General features: G+C 38.1%; 1 protein-coding gene across 4 annotated transcripts in view; it reads right to left on the bottom strand.

Moving 5' to 3' along the window:
* LARP1B (La ribonucleoprotein 1B) overlaps positions 1 to 16,760 on the bottom strand; it is a 97,094-nt gene that overhangs the window by 58,958 nt on the left and 21,376 nt on the right. For all 4 annotated transcript variants that reach the window (XM_090036561.1, XM_090036560.1, XM_090036559.1 and 1 more), the window contains exons 4-9: positions 13,353 to 13,518; positions 12,138 to 12,281; positions 8,261 to 8,404; positions 7,791 to 7,959; positions 3,866 to 4,010; positions 601 to 775 (exon numbers count right to left, since the gene is read on the bottom strand). In XM_090036561.1, the coding sequence (XP_089892687.1) occupies positions 601 to 775; positions 3,866 to 4,010; positions 7,791 to 7,959; positions 8,261 to 8,404; positions 12,138 to 12,281; positions 13,353 to 13,518 (943 nt within the window). The remainder of the gene's footprint in view (positions 1 to 600; positions 776 to 3,865; positions 4,011 to 7,790; positions 7,960 to 8,260; positions 8,405 to 12,137; positions 12,282 to 13,352; positions 13,519 to 16,760) is intronic.

Here is a 16,760-nt window from a genome sequence, read left to right on the forward strand (position 1 = left end):
GCCATGGCTCTCCCCCACATTAGGGTGGGAGCATGTGAGTGCAGCAGGGGCAGCTGCAGGCTAGGCAGGATACAATTAATTGGTGCATGCTGCCCACAGGCCAATTGAAATTGCCTGGAGGGCCAGATGAGGCCCATGGGCCCATCCCTAAGCTAAAATGTGTTCCTTGGGTATTGCTAAGGGAAAAAAAGTCACTAATCAAGGGCTCAACAAATGAAAGACACCACTAGTTACAGAATGTATAAGTGGACAATTATTCAAAAGGACAGTTTGAAATCATCCCTCATACATTACAGATGTCATTCTATCAGCAGTGTCCTGCCACCAAAACAGGAGGTAAATGTTCAAAACGCAAGTAGAAATCTTTTGGAAAAAGACATTGAGTTAAAGAAAAAAAACCTGAAATACAAACAAGTTTACCGGGTTTTTCCTTCCTGTCTGTACCTCTATCAGTCTTGCAATTCTCTAACTGGCTAAAACATCCTTACCTGTTTCTTATGGGAAATCTGATATCAACTTCATATAAACTTTGCAGGCTTTAGTAGGCTTAAAGTTTCTCTCCTAAACTTTATTATTCTTTTGTAAAAAGAAATATCTTACCAGTATGAGAGCCAAATGCTTTGCCTGGTATGAATTCTGGACAGTTGATGAGCTGAGAGAAGTCAGTCTGTTGCAGATTACATGGAGAGGCACCAGGAATTGGCCATTTTTCTGGATCTATCCTTTTCCTCATTTTCTGATCTATTATTTCCACTTCTGTACTTTCCTTTAGAGCCTGTGTCAAATATGTTGCATCATTAGGAAAAACACATATCCATAGCCAGCATTATATTGCTGATAAACACAGATCCAGTGAACTTTACAGTGAAATGAAACACCTCAATTCATTTTTATGTAATTTTCCAGTGTAATTAGAAAAAAAATTCATGTAAATGAACATGAAACTCTCAATACCCATTTTCATCACTGACATTTTCAATTATAAACTTGGATGAAAGGAGTCAGTCTAGGACTCAGCACCATATATTTTCACTACTGTAATTCTGAATGATCATTGTGGCACTGTTTCAAGCATTAGCTGCCGATTATGGTTTTGAAGCCTAAACTCCAAGTACCAATCAACCCAAATTAACTTTCATGAATGACTTATGCTAAGTAACATCATGTAACAAAGCCTGGTCTACATTTAAAACTTGGTCTGATGCCAAATTCACATTTAAATCTTTACCATCATAACTTTTTTTCTGCTCCTAAAGGGTGATGGCTATTTACCAACAGTTGTCTATGCTAGGGATCTTGCTTGCACAACTGCAAGTGTAAGGCACTTTATTATGGTGTAACTTATTTCATGTTGATTAACTGAATTTAAACTCAGTATATACTTTTAATATAGCTATTATTGTATTTGTATAAGAAAGTTACTAGTTTGACTAGATCAGCATACTGCAGACCAGAACTATCAGACACAGGCTAGATCCAGCCCATAAAGCCCTATCACCTAGCCTATCATCTGGCCTGTGGACCAGTTCCACACTATTCACAACCAGTATGCAGGGCCTGATGAGTTTGATACTCCTGCTGCAGACTAAGTCTGGTAAGTAGGGCCATCCCGGGGGGGGGGGGGGGGGCACGTGCGCTTTGGTGGGGCTCCACGTGCAGCTGCTCACTACCCTCCCCACTGCCCCCCCTGCTGCCGCTGCCACTAGCAGGTCTGGGGCCTGTGGGATCAGAGCGGGGGCGGGGCCCCGCATGGGCTCATTTGCCACAGGTTCCGCATTCTGCTCAGGTCGCCTCTGCTGGTTAAGACACAACAGTGCAGACAGTATAAGTAACATTTAGTTGAATGCATTTAATTGTACAGCTAAAAATCATGGAAATAAAGAGTTAATAATTCAGCATTGTTTATTTGACTCTTCAATCCTTAAGGAACATTTGGCAAAAAAACATGCTTCCACAGGCACAAAACTGCCACACACACACACACACACACACACACAGGTACCAAGCTTAACGTTGCTATCAAAACTTAAGGCCAAATTAATTAAATGTGATCCAAACTGAACCTACAATTAATGGGTAAAATAAAAGCCCTTTACATTTCATAGGAAAGTGATCTTTTAAGTTCTGTCTGCTTTGTATGGGGTGGGGTGGGGTGGGAGAGGTAGGGAAGGGAATAAAAATGCTCTCTCCCATATGGCTGCGACTCCAGAATTCTCATTTCTTAATCGGAATTGCTGCATTAAAAAAATAAGACACAAAGTGTTTGGCAATAAGATCAATATATATATAATTATATGCTTTTAATTCATTTTTCATTAGCATTTTTTGTTTTTTTAACATTTGACTCTTAAAAATATGTTAAACATAAATGTGCTTCTAAAACAAATTTAAAAATTGACAAAAGGACTCAAAACCAGCATAGTAACTTCCGAATTTTATTACAATATGAATTTGCTCTTGAAAGTAAATCATTTAAAGCAGATATTATTAGTAGTAAGTTTCCACCCTGTTAACCAGCTGATTGCACACCTATTCAAAATGAATTTCTTTGAAACCTACAAAAACAATACTATTCATTGAGTTCAAATTGCAAAGTTCAATTACAAAGAATACATTGTTAAAAAATATATAGTTCAAAACTGACAGTTCTTCCTCCACTGACATAGAAAGTTTCAGCTGAAAAGGTTTTCAGAACATATTCAAGTTTAAACAGAGGATCTCTAGAAACCAAACTGCAACCTTAATTCTATGAGCTTTTTTGTTTCTTTTTAGAAACTGCAAAATATCTACCTTTAACAGAAGTTCTTAAGAGGCCTGTACACATTTATGCCCTTAGGATGTGGCAAATAAAGCCTTCTGATAGCAATATTCACTGGTAATTTGTTTGCCGCCATCTACTTTTCTCCTACCTGTCTCTGAACTGCCTGCGGAACAAGCCTGTACAAAAACTGCCTCAATTCCTTCCACCACCTCCCAAGGTCCAAGATTACAATTAGGATTCCAAGGCCACATTTCCATGAATGGAAGCCAAGAAGACTCGAGACAAAATCTTGGAGCTATTACCTCAGGGCAACTACTAGGGGTGTGCGAAATGGGCCATATGCAATTCAGATTCAGCCCGAAAAGGGGACAGTGATTCGATTAGTTGATTCAGATCACTGTCCCCAATTTGATTCGGGCAAATCCAAATCTGAAGATTCAATACTGATTTAGAGAATCAGTAATTCGGCCATAGACACAGCTTTAAACGTTTTTTCTATATACCTCAAGGTACCAGGCACAGCTCGTGAATGCTGCGATGCCGGGGTGGACAGAGCGTCCCACAGGAGTGCAAGGCCCACACCATACCATACTCAGCAGCAAACCCAGAAGTGAACCAGAAACACTTCCCCTCCACCTGCGAGTCTTCTGGGGGGCCTCAGCGTGCTCCCCAGAGGACCCAGAAGTGCTTCTGGTCCACTTCCAGGTCTGCTGCCAAGCATGCTGGAGAGCCCCCCAACACCCCTGTGGGATGCTACATCCACCCCAGCATCTCAGCATTCACAAGCCGCCTAGTACCTAGAGGTACACAGAAAAAACATTTAAAGCTATGTCTATGTCCAAATCACCAAATCTTTCCGCATCGATTCGGAGAAATTAAATGGTATCCCAATTCAATTCGGATTTGGAGATTCAGCCATTGAATCGTGCAAATCTCTGCCGAAGTGAACCAGGGACCAAAGCCTCGCACAGCCCTAGCAACTACATACAAACAAACGGCTGTTCGAGGACTGGAATCAGGGTAGAATTTCCTGGGTTATATGACAGTTCAAAAATTGAAACAAGTTAACTACACATTTATGTACATAGACATAAGTTACTTTACCTCTAGAATGAGGTTAACATTTGTAGTCAGAGCTTGCACACGGTGGAAGGTGGCAATCAAAGAAATAGGTAAGAATCCTTGTTGGTCCATCTTTCTTCTCAGAAAGAAGTCTCTTTCCAAATTTTCTGTGCTGAAATAATACTCACTGGAGAAAGAAACACGTAAATGTGAACCCACTGCAAGTTGGTTTCTTTAGGTTTAGTTTCAAGTCACAATCATTCATATCAAACCTTCCATCACACATTTTAATACATTTTGTCAAAACGAATGTTTTAGAGTTTGTTATTTATGGACCAGAAGTTACAAAATGGCACAAGTATTCAAGGAAACCAAATAGAAGAATGCATACATTGTAATTTATGGTCCAGGAAATTAAACACAGGTATAGTCAAAGCCTCATTACTGCATTCACTAACTAGTATATATATCAAAAGCAAGCCAGAAAAATAATACTACTTTTCTTTTTGTTGTTCAATCATTCTTCCCCTTCTCTTACACGAGTAGAGGGAAACATTCCCTTAGCATTCATATGAATTAAGGCCAATGTACTGTTGACTACAGATGGCACATATTATTCTCAGTGAATATCCGCATTCATATTTAATTTTTCCTGCTGAATTTCCCAACAGATTACAATGCTTCGGTATCTTATTTCTGAGTGAAAAAAAAAAATATATGCAAGCACTCTTCATGCAAGCTAAAGGGAAAATAAGAAATTAAGAGAAGTATTACATGGAAAAACACAGCTTTATATTGCTAAAGAAATGGAGGTGTGAGTACCAGGAGGCACTAAAGAGTACTTTGTACCACCATTTATACCTGGAAAAAGCAAATTTCTTCAAGAATGAAGGGGGTAGAAAAAGAGTAAAACACACAAAAGTGATTCCATATGGCAACTAAGTTTCTTTATGAAACAGTAGAGGTTGACATCTTGACTATGTAAAGGGGTGAAGAAAATGAAAAAAAAATGTAATTGAGACATGCTACAATAAGATGTAAACTAGAAAAGATCCTAGGAAGAGATGCAGCAAGTTCAACTGACCATGGGACAAAAAAAGTCTGGCCATTTACACAGAGCCTGCACTGAATTATGTTCCTAAATGTAAGTAGCCAAAGGGTTCACTCCTGACTATCATGGAGTTGAAAACGTAAGCACTTTGTAGGCACAATTTAGTCTTTTACAGAAAGACAAGAAACCTTAACAAAATGAATGGAGGGAGTCAACACAAAAGAATGCTGAGGAGATCTGGATACCAAGGGAAGTATGTCATTAAATTTAAATAAATGGAATTTCAGGTCTCAGTAGAGAATCAAAGTCTAAGCTAAAAGCCTCCAGAGAAGTCTGATTCAATGCAGAAGCTGCCAAAGAGCACTGTCTCTGGGTGATAAAGGAGAAAGCAAATGATTTTTCCCTTGAGAGTACCAACAAAAACTAAGCATATTGTCAGCACTCTACAGACAACAAATACAAAGCTTCCAAGTTAGAAGGGACTTACAAGAGATGATAGCTATTCCCTTTAGGCCTGAGCCAACACAGAAGGAGGTAAAACACTGTCTGAGAAGCATGATCTTGTTCTGTATCCTGCAGACAGAGTAAACTTTAACAAGTAAAGTCCTTCTATAAAAGCAGGATCCAGGTTTCTTTCAAAGGTATTCTGCATGCTATTGTGAAATCTTAATCCTCTCCATCCCTCATTTGAAAGGCAGACAAGAAGGAATACATACAGATACCGTTTACTTTATAGCTGTAAATGTAACATTTTAGTTGAGGTAAAATCTCAGATAAGTTCCACCTAGTCATACAAGTTCCACAAGCATGAATGAAAAGTGGCAACTGAAGTTGACGCAAACCGCTTTACTGATGTCCACTATTCTACAGAGAGGGAATTTGCAATATCATTAATAATCATGAAGACATAAAAATTACAAAATTTAGTCCAAAAAGGACAGTAATTTTTAAATATTTTTTGTCTTTCTCAAAAGTTTTTCAGTAATTTTTAAGAGGATGCAAGTTTGGGTGTATGCTGATGTTAAATAAAAATTTCATTTGGAAAAAATAATTATTTTCCGATACAAAATGAAGCATTTTTAGTGCACTCCAATTTTGGAACAAACACAAAAATTTGAAATAGATGTAACACACGGCATTATTAATTATACTTTGTTTTAAATAATTTTAATTTGCATCAACCTGTATACTACTATGGAGTAACCCTCTTCCTCACTTAAGTTACAGAAATGTGTATCGGTCATGGAAACTAGCTAGGCATTGTTCTTCTTGTAGCCACAAATCCTATCAAAGTTTCTTTTCTTATGAAAAAGGCTAATATATCTAAAACTCTTCAATACATAAGGGTTAAAAAAAACCCTTATGTGCTTAAAATAGCCTCACTTATCTTTGACTCCATTGAGGAATGAGCATTCTGTACAAGTTTATTTATGATCAACTTTCTTCTTCTGACATTCTACCTTTCATAATTTATACTTATGAAATATTAAAATAAGAACATAAACTCCACTTAGAAGCGATATAATGGATAACCACAACAGCAAGCTGATTCCCCACGACTTGACTCAAACGCGATGAGGACTGAAAAAAATTATGGAGCCTCCAAGAACCTTGTAAAAGGAGAAAAGCCAAAAGAAATTATGTTCTAAACCTGCTCAATAGTGTCTCTCTTGTGAAAGGCAAACTCCACAACCAAGGAGTCTCAGGGATTTCCAACAAACCAAGCAACCAATGAGTCTGGTTAACCAGCCATCTTAAGCCTTTTACTGACACCTGCCAATATCTTGTTGCTAAAATAAAATACAAATACAATCAGAAGTCAGATGCGACCAATGCTGTAACTGAAATTTTTCTGAGCATCAGAGGGGGACATCATCATGTCCTACCTTAGAAGATCTCGATTCTACACTGCATGCCCAGAAATCTGGCCAACAGTGAAGTGTCTGTGCTCCTCCCTCACTTGTCTGAGGACAGTGCGGGCCGATTATCCTGACATGGAGATGCATGTCCACTGTCAGGTCTCAGAGGGGCCTGACAGCAAAAGTGTTAAAAAAAAGACTGCAATAGAGGTTTGAAGCCACATGCCAGATACTTTCTGCCCTTAAATAGGCCTTTTTCTTCCTGTTTTGCGTCAACTGTAACAAAAGAAGCAAGAGTAAAATGAGCAAGTTGCTTTATGGAACACAAGGGCAACATAATCCACCACAAAGGCAAAGGCATCATAGAAAATGCCACTGAAAGCACAGAAGATGAAACAGCTGCAAGTGGTGGAAAAATATCTTTTTTCATTCATTAGTGAACTAGTGGGTTCCATGATCTTGTTTGATATGCCACTTTGCAATAACCAGTCTTCCAAATGGTTTTTCATTCCCTAATGGTATAAATAGGAAAGAGCAAATAATTCAGATTATTGAAAAAAATCAAGTATATGGCATATTTCAAACACTGTCTTAGTACTTTCACGTGAAACATACTGTATACTATAAGATTTTTTAAAATGAAACTGAGAGCAAGTAAGAGAAAAATCTTTTCAGTAACTTCAGCTAAGTTACCCAGGAAAGAGTCCTATATGCAAATAGATCTGCAGTACTCAGTAGCAAACAGACATCCAATCTTCAATTATAAGAACAAATAAAGGAGGATGTGCACCATGAATTAAAAACAGTTTATAATGCCAAAAGGCTAAGGATCTTAATTAAAGTTCCTAATTCTCCATTACTCAGCAAAATTAAGTAGGTATATACTACTAGCGATGGGCAGATGGTGGATACTTAGGAGCAACTAACTTCTGTACTACTTTACCAATGCATGGAGAGAAAAAAAACAAACAAAAAACCAAAAAACACCTTATGCCAAACACTGAAATTAATTTCTTACACAGATCCCAAAATTTGCTCTAAAAATTCATGTACTTACATCTGACGTTTAATGTATTCTTTGAGCAGTGTTTCATCCACAGAATACATCTGCACTCCCGTTCCATCATCATAGTAATACATCATACTAGTGTTAAGTTCTGGTTGAAATGCCTGATCAGTCCTTTCACCATACAATTCTTGGTAACCATATGAATACTCATAGTTCACTTAAAAAGAATGGATTGGGAGGTTAGGGGAAGGAAAAGATAAACAGAAAAATCTAATATGAAAAATAGCATTAAAAGATATAAACAGGAATAGATTATCTTTTTGGACAACAAGCATTTGGTACCAGATCTCAATAAAGGAAGTCAGAACTCTAGTACTTATAAAAGACGGCATCAAAATCATATGGACCAATATTTAGGATTTGATTTTTCAGACCAGGGAGGATTGTACAACTTAAACATGTGATCTTAACTATCAAAATAGATTTTTCATCTTTAACAAGCATCTAGCCTTTCATACTTCTAGGGTTTCCTCTGCCACGCCCTCTTCCTCTGCCTCGACCTCTTCCTCTGCCTCTAAAGAGTCCTCGAACACTTCCACCCTCACTTCTCACACTGGAAACTTCATCATGGTCATCTCTCTTTTCCCTATCACGGCGCCAGCCTGTAAAAGAAAAAGAAAAGTACTTAATTTAAACTCATATTTAACCAAGTAGTTTTGTAGTTTTTCCATACACAGGAGTTTGTCATTGCACTGTGAAACATATGTGAGCCTTTCTAGAAGGGGGAAGTAAAGAAGAAAGCAATATAGAGATATAAGCTTTCTTCAGAAGTCAAGAAGTGGTCTCTGTCATTCTAGAGTTTCATAGATTTCATAGTTGATATGAAGATGTTTAGAAACAGGAGATGTTTCTAAACTGCCATGGGGTTCAGAGGCACACTTGGATTGTTTTGAAAAACTGCTGTGCAGCACTATAGTCTGGATATAGTGTTAGTGGTACACATGAAGAATCATTTGATCAAGAGGTTTCTAAAGTTAAGCAACCTAAGGAAAATGACCTTTCAGTAATATTTTCCTCTTTTTGGAGCACACTGCTCTTCAAAGTATAGCACTCATTTTCATAAATTAATGCTACCTACAAAAACTCGATCTCAGCCAGTGACCAGCACCCACTGCTATGGTAAGCTAGCAAATCTGAAGAGTTAATTATTTTAGCCTCATTCTAAAAATTGACACATACCAACCATGCATGTCAGAGAAAGTGATTTGTACACACACTTCAAAACTTTTGTAGCATGTAAGAGGCCTCAGAGATGCATGTAACAGACTCAGTGAGTTACTAAACAAACAAGCCACTAAAAATTTGAAAACTACCCACATGCTGCAAAGTTGGACTGCCCACAGTTGCAGTATACTAAACAGTATCACAGTTGACAAATACACACAAACACAATTGCACGTTTGACACAAAGGGAAAAAATAGGTACAGTATCACCAAACTGAAAATGCTTCCTGCAACAGCCGATCTATTTTACTGGATGACACAGTCCCCCACTGTCCTGCATCAGGCAAGTGCCTGCACAAACCTGTGCCTCTGGGTCAGTGTGGGTCCCAGTATGGAGGCACAGGGCACTAGGAATTCTCCTCCCTGTACCCCCTTGCTGGGACCCATGTCAGCTGCATTCCCCCAGTTCCGCATCAGAACTGCCCTGACCTGTGCCTTTATGAGGCATGGGGTGCTAGAGATTCCTTGGGTTCACCAAACTAGAACCTGCATGGGCTTTCCTCACTTAGGGGGAGATTCTCCATAAGTGGGGAAAACCGAACAAGTGCTTCAGGGCTTGAACAGCCCAATCCTATCTGCTGTGTTCTGGATCAGGCATCTGCTCTGGATGGCTTCATAGTGTAGTCAGTTCAAGGCTGCCTGCATTCTCCCAGCAGAGCAAACAGATGCTGGCCACAATAAAGTGGCACTGTTTATTACTACTTGCTGTCACAGCCACCGATGTAGTGCAACAAAGGGTAGGGCCATCTATTCGTTCACAATTTGTGCCATCGCAAATTTTTTTATGAAGGCACAAATGCAACATTACGTAATGCCTGATTCTACCCAAACACACTGATAACCCTGGAAGAGGTGGATTTCTATGAATTTATCAAGAGGACTGTCTCTTACAACTGGTACTGTGGTGGATTGCCCAGATGCTATAGATCTGATGATGGATGACTAGGTCATATCATCTCACCAGACTGCCCTGGAAGGGAAACAATGGGACAACTCCCATTTCACACTACCTTAGCTCTGCCTTCCACCCCTTGGCAATTTGGGGAACAGGTACTAGAACTGAACTAAACTGAATGATGCCGAAACAAAAATTCCCTATCATTACTCTTCAATATACTCACTGACACTATTAGGTCTAGCTGCACAGATCCAAAAATTAGTTGCAACAAGTTTTAAGAGCTTACCAACAGAGAAGCGCAGCTACAACTAAAGGAATCAGGGTTGTCTGTTTTCTGACCTTTGTGTTATACAAGATTTCTGAGTGGATGATTATCAAAATGGTACCTGATCCCAAAAAATAAGAATATATGAATTTTAAAACGTCTACTGAGTTTTAAAGGCCACCAGTACAGCTACTACAGTCTACTACAGAGGCTGACATTTCAAGACAACAACAGAACACACATTTTCACCCTATTTAACTTGTTCCAATGTTCTCAGTCTCCATCAGAACCTTTTATAAGCACTGGCATTCACACATCAGACACTGATGAGATGCACTACTATTCAGGCAAGTGCACCACAAGGTTGAAGCAGGATTAGCTGAAAATGTCATCCTAAGGGTAATAATAAAATGTGTTGATTTCTAGCCAATCTTTGAATATTTGTCTGAATTGGCAAAGGGATCAAAAGCCAGTTACACCTGACCTACACATGTACACCAAGCCCAAACTTCATTTCAAAACTTTATCCTAGTCAAAAAAACCCCAAAAAAACAGCGTTTCCCCCTCACATTAATCTTCACTCCTTGTTCTCTTCCTGATGTTCAGTAGTCCTGTGATTACTCAAAGGCAGCATACAGAAGATTGCAAGAGGGTGTGATGTTTGAGATATCATTGATACCATTTCCTGTTTTTCAAAATTTTGGCCAGATTCTGAAAAGGCATGAGACGCAATACTAAATTACCTTTACTTTCCTTAATGCATTTTGCAGCAACTTAAAAAAATTTTGCTAATGGAGTAAAAAAGATGCTGTTCACATTAAAAAAAGACCTTTTGATTTGCTATTCAGAGTAAATCTTTTGATTACTAATTTCAAGTAACTTTTTGGCAGCTATTACTATCAAATTTTATTAATGTCAAAGTCATTTTTTTGCACAAAAGGCCAAGCTCATAACATATGCTCAGAAGACAGCATTAGAAAGAAAGAGGGTAGGGATGCACCGATGGAGATTTTGGGGGCCGATACTAATAGCCGATTTTTAAGGAAGTATATCGGCCAATACCGATTCAATTTCCGGTACAGCTGCATACAGTCTGCATGCCTCTTATGCCTTTTCAGAATTTGGCCAAAATTTTGAAAAACAGGAAACAGTCTGTTGTGGTGGAAGGGGAGGGAGGAGATAAGGGGTCTTGGGGTGCAGATCAAGGCCCCTGCAGAGTGAGGAAGGGAGTGGGGCTGGGGTGCGGGATGGAGCTGTGGGGGGGCCACGCGGCTCCTGCCACTGTGCACACCCTGGGAGGGCACGAAGGGGTGGGGGGGGCATGTGAGAGAAGAGGGCACGTGCTCCCCCGAGTCTGCATGGGAGGGCAGGGCGGGCTTCAGCTGGGATGGCACCAAGCTCTTCCCAGAAGGGGCTGGGCCGGGGGAAGGGGCCTACAGGGGGGCTGCAGGCACCCCAAATTTCACCACAGCTACGCTGTAGCCTCCCCCTCTCAGCACCACCACCTGCCCCAGCTCCACGCCCTCCCTCACTGCAGGAGGCATTTCTCTGCCCCCCGCAACACCCCTTCCTTTCCATCACAGACTTGCCAGCTGTAGCAGCTCTCCAAGCAACCAAGCTGTGCTTCTCACAGCCTGTATGCTGCACGGCGGCTGTATGCATGCACAGGCATTTATCAGCCAAATTATTGGCCACATCAGGTTGATTTCTGATACAATCAGTTTTCTTTATATCAGTGCTGACCTGATATATCAGACCAATGTATCGGTACACTCTAAAAGACGGGCCTTAATATGTCAGCATAAACAGGTATTAAACTCAAAAACAGCATTTTGCTTTCACTAAGATTCATTAACAACAGAAATTTTAAACTAGTTATGCGCTGAGTTACCACAAAAATGAGAGCCATTCCAAAATCTAACGAAAGGTGGGACTAAAAACTACTTACTTCTTGTCTCAGTTCGTCTGTTAGTAGGTGTTGCTAATTTATTTGTTTCAGGCTGAGATTTTGAGCTATTTCGAGATCCTGGTCTTTCTGGGCTATCAGGTTTTACATCGTCCAAGTGAAGTGGTACCCATTTCTGCTTGTTACCTTAAAAAGTAAAAACATATGTTCTCAATCTTAACTATAGTGCAGCTAAGATGATTCAACTATTTACAATATCCCGTAAAAGTATTCTTTAAAGGAAGAATAACTGTTTAACAGTTTTCCTAAAAAGTTTAATCAGTAGGGATTAGCATTAGTCATACATGCTGTTTGATCATATATGTTACCTTATAATAACATACAGAAGGCAATTGTAACTTCTCAGTTACAGTTTTAGAAGTTATCTTAACTAACTCTTGAATCTAGTAAATGAAGTAGGTTGGAGGGCTTTACCATTTTTTATAGTTACTTCAGTGTTCCACAGTAATTTAATGTTTAGTACCAAACTGAAAGGTGGACACAAAAGATGAAAATATTTAACAAAACAAAGATTTCAGGTCAACGTGATGGAAATTAATTTCCCTGACAACTTAAGGAGTTCTGGTTTGATAAATGATAGCATAAATACAGAGGCACAATTTATTTCCATAAAATGAACCTGACGATAATTCATATTTAAGTTCTTTGGGTCCCTTCTGGAAAGAGTATGCTAAAATCCAGTACAAAAGTTTATTTGTAAAAAGCTAAGAGAGATAAATTAATATCCTCTTTTAGTGGCTATGGTTTTAATGCATCATTTATCACATTCAAAATAAGCTTTATTCAAAATACACTAAATTCTGTACTAATATGAAGTTGGGTTTTTGTTCTAGTTAGAGAATTACAAATAAGAATATAAAATGAGTTATCCATCAATTAACTTTTATATCTAGAATTAAAAAAAAAGAAAGAAACCATATTCAGCAGATCTTGCTACTCTAAACTGCTCTTTGAAAGATCAGTGGCTCAAGGAGCACTCTTTTCACAGAACTTCCTCTTTGACAATTCACAACATTTCACTAGGTAAGGAAGTCAAAGTAAATTATTTTGTGCTGTCAAGTTTTAAACTCTCATATAGTAGAAGACCTATTAAGAGTATTTCAGTTATTTCCCCATTCAAACACCCAAAAGAATGCGTACTTTTCAAGATTTCTAGCAGAGCAATACTGACATACCTTATGTAGGGCATAGACTAACCTTTTTTCCTTTGACTGTTACACTGAGCTTCATCTTCACTAACATTTTCTCCCAGACCATCTTGCTTTACTTCCAGGGTTTCTTTGATTTCGTTGCTGGCTCTCTTCTCATGTTTCTCTTCCTTTTCTTTTCTATTTGGTGGCTTTTTATTCTGATTTACTTTGCACTGAAAAAGAATTGCTAAATATTTTTCATGATTTTATGGATGTTGATAGAAAAAAAGCTGCGTCTAAAAACAATGTTTCCTTACTGATTAACTTAAGATTAGTTGTTCTTGAATTCTGAGCCATGGTGAGCTCTAAAACTAATGTTGCATAAATTTTTTACAGAGCGTTAAACTCTCACTTTTAAAGTGTTCTGAAGTTACAAACAGTTCTGCCTGGTTATAAAAATGACCTTTAGAATGCAAACCTTTGCAATAATTAACTATACTGATCATGTAACACTACAAAATGTACAATTACATTTTAGTAGAAAACAAGAGAAACTTTATTTTGTTTATTGTGATATAAGAAAATGTTACTTATCAATAACCAGTGTTCAAACTGATTGTCTTTATAAAGCCTTACTTACAGGGTGCTCATATGCTTAAGCACTGAATGGGATTACCTGAGAAAGTATAATCACTGGAGTTTTAATTATGTTATCCAATCAAGCACTACATTTTTGTACAGTTATAAAGAACCACAGGCCCCAACTATGTCAATTCCATTGCATATGATCAGAAATCAAAATACAGATCAGAAGTGTGTGGAAGTATCTGTCTATAAAATTTAAAAATTCAGATTATGAAATTTACCAGTAACTGCTTGGCTTAAGCACTGCCTGTACCCTACTAAGTACAAATTGGGAACCTGCACAGTTCAACTGTCAAAGCAAGCAAGACTGAAGACTTCTCTTGAATTGCCCATCATTCCCACCTGCGAAATAAAGCCTTGAAAATATCCAGTCAGAAAACATTTCTCATTTGGTCATGGAAACAGCTTTGGATCCACTGAAGTAGGTACTGCAACTGTATAACAGTTTGAAAAAAAGTCAATTCTTCAGACTGAGTGAAGAAAGAATTTATCTGAATTTGCTGACAAACCCTGATAAATTTAGACCTATATACAGTTATTTGTCTTATTCATAAAGGAACCAAAAGCTATTTTAATACACTATGCAAACTAGCCTTCTAGTTCAGGATCTTAGGAAAGTGACTGGGATGTAGGCAGCTTTATTCAGGAAGAAACCAATTCATCAATGTGTAATATACTTACTCTGATAGAGTACTTAAAAAAAATTTTCTGGCTGATATAACAACCTCTAATACCTCAAACTGTCACTACAGCCAGAAACATGGTAAAGGTCCTTAATACTGTAGGGCATGTGAAAAAATTTTACTGATTTAAGTGTTTTCAGAAGCCCAGAAGAAGGGACAGATATAGTACTGCTTTAGACTAAGAGCTCTAAATCAATCATATGCATTTAAAAAGGGATTATTAAATAATGTAATGATTCTTAGCATATATCTATCCAATTTCTTAGATGCAAACTAAACAATTTGCCTCTTTTCCTGGAATCACGATACGACAGAGTCAAATACTGTTGAGGAACTTCTTATATTCAGTTCAGGAGGAAAATTATTTCACATCTCTATCACAAGAGATGCCGCTGAAGAGATGAAAGAACTGACCAGATTCAACAATTTATGAACTCTGGGACTAGAAAATTTCCAGCTATTAAAAGACTGTTCCACACTTGGAGGGTCTGAATTTCACATCTGACTTCAAAGAAACTTAGATGAGCCACTTTTCTGATCCTCTTACCAATGGCTTACATGTCTATTTTTGACTACTACAAAAGATACTCTGGCAAAGGGAATACTGCTGCAAAACAGACAGTTATAAATTTGTCAGGTGTTGCTGGCACTGTGTAACGGTAGGCTACTAACTTGTTAACAAGTATGCCGTCTGACACAGTTAAATCCATCATCTGGACCTCTGTATCAAAGAGGATAGAAAGCTATCTTCGACAAATTAATGAGAGTGTCTTGGTGTTGGATGGGTATATAAAATACTTAAAAAAAAAAAAAAAAAAAAAAAAAAATCAAGCTAAAGAGCTGGTACAATCTACGCATCTTGTACGTAGATATAATAGACTGAAAGGTAGTACATAACTTTTAAAAATGTTTCTGTTTCTCTGATGGGCATTACTAAATAGACTTACTGTTCAAGTTTTCAAGGTGCCACTTACAGTTTTGAATGCTAGGAAAAAAAAAGTTTTAAAAAATGAACATAGAGATGGCAAAGAATGAGCCAGGAAGTAAGTTATATGGCAAATCCCACAGGCAACTTGCACAATAACACAGGATTCCTCCTTATAAGCTTCTTCTATATTGAACTGAATCTGCAAGAACTTAAAGTATTGGTACTTTTTCATACTCCACTTCTTATTCCATAACACAAAAGTCCATTGATTTTTTCTATCTAGGAAATGGTTCTTCAATGGGTTTTACTGTATATCTGCATAAGTTTTGATGTACAAGTTATCAACGCAATCACTACTGCCAACACACTTGGTTTAATTTGGGCAAAAAGAAATGACCCTAGAGGATGAAAGCTGCATGTGAAACAGGAAACTCATGTTGCCTATACACTTTAAGAACCATTACTAGACAGATGAAGATGGTCTGTGCAAGGCTCCAAAAAGAAGGTACTAATGATGATAATATAAGAGATAAAGCCATTTCAGTGGGAATGCCACTTGAAAACCCACCCAAAAACAATCAAAGAACATAATGGGAATAAGGTAACTATAAGAATGGGACCAAAGACTGAAATATCACTTGATGGGCCACAAAACAAACAAGAAGCATATCTAAGGCCAACAAATTATTACTATATTTAGCAATGTGGCCTTGAGATGGGGATAAAGCACTCAGACAACCACAGTGAAGGACACAGTATAAGGTCTAATAAAATCTTAAACAGCATAATGAAATAAAAATTAAGAAGGATGCAGTACTCTCCCCTGAAGCAGTTAGCGGAAATGAAGTCAGGGCCATTAGCTTCTTACATAACCTTGCACCAAGTATTTAGGAGCCCCAAAGATTTGAGCATTTTATAGGATTGCTGTTCTGTATCATCCCAACAGGAAAGCTCTTCTAACAAACACTGAACAAGGAAACAAAGTTTAAAATTATGAGATAAGTTCAGCACACCTCCGTATATACATATGGAGACACCCAATATCATCACAACTGGCTTTAATTCTGCTCCTGTGAAATGGTATGTAACACTTAAATCACATGAAGTTGTACTCCAAGCTCACTTACTGATGCATGAAAATCCTTTGCAATTTGCTCTGCTGAAATCCTGACATACCTACCCCAATTCTCCAGACAGCATGTTGAAATAGAGAAGTCCA

Source organism: Crocodylus siamensis, chromosome 2, assembly GCF_052110815.1.
Source record: "Crocodylus siamensis isolate JL-2025a chromosome 2, ASM5211081v1, whole genome shotgun sequence".
Classification (NCBI taxonomy): Eukaryota; Metazoa; Chordata; order Crocodylia; family Crocodylidae; genus Crocodylus; species Crocodylus siamensis.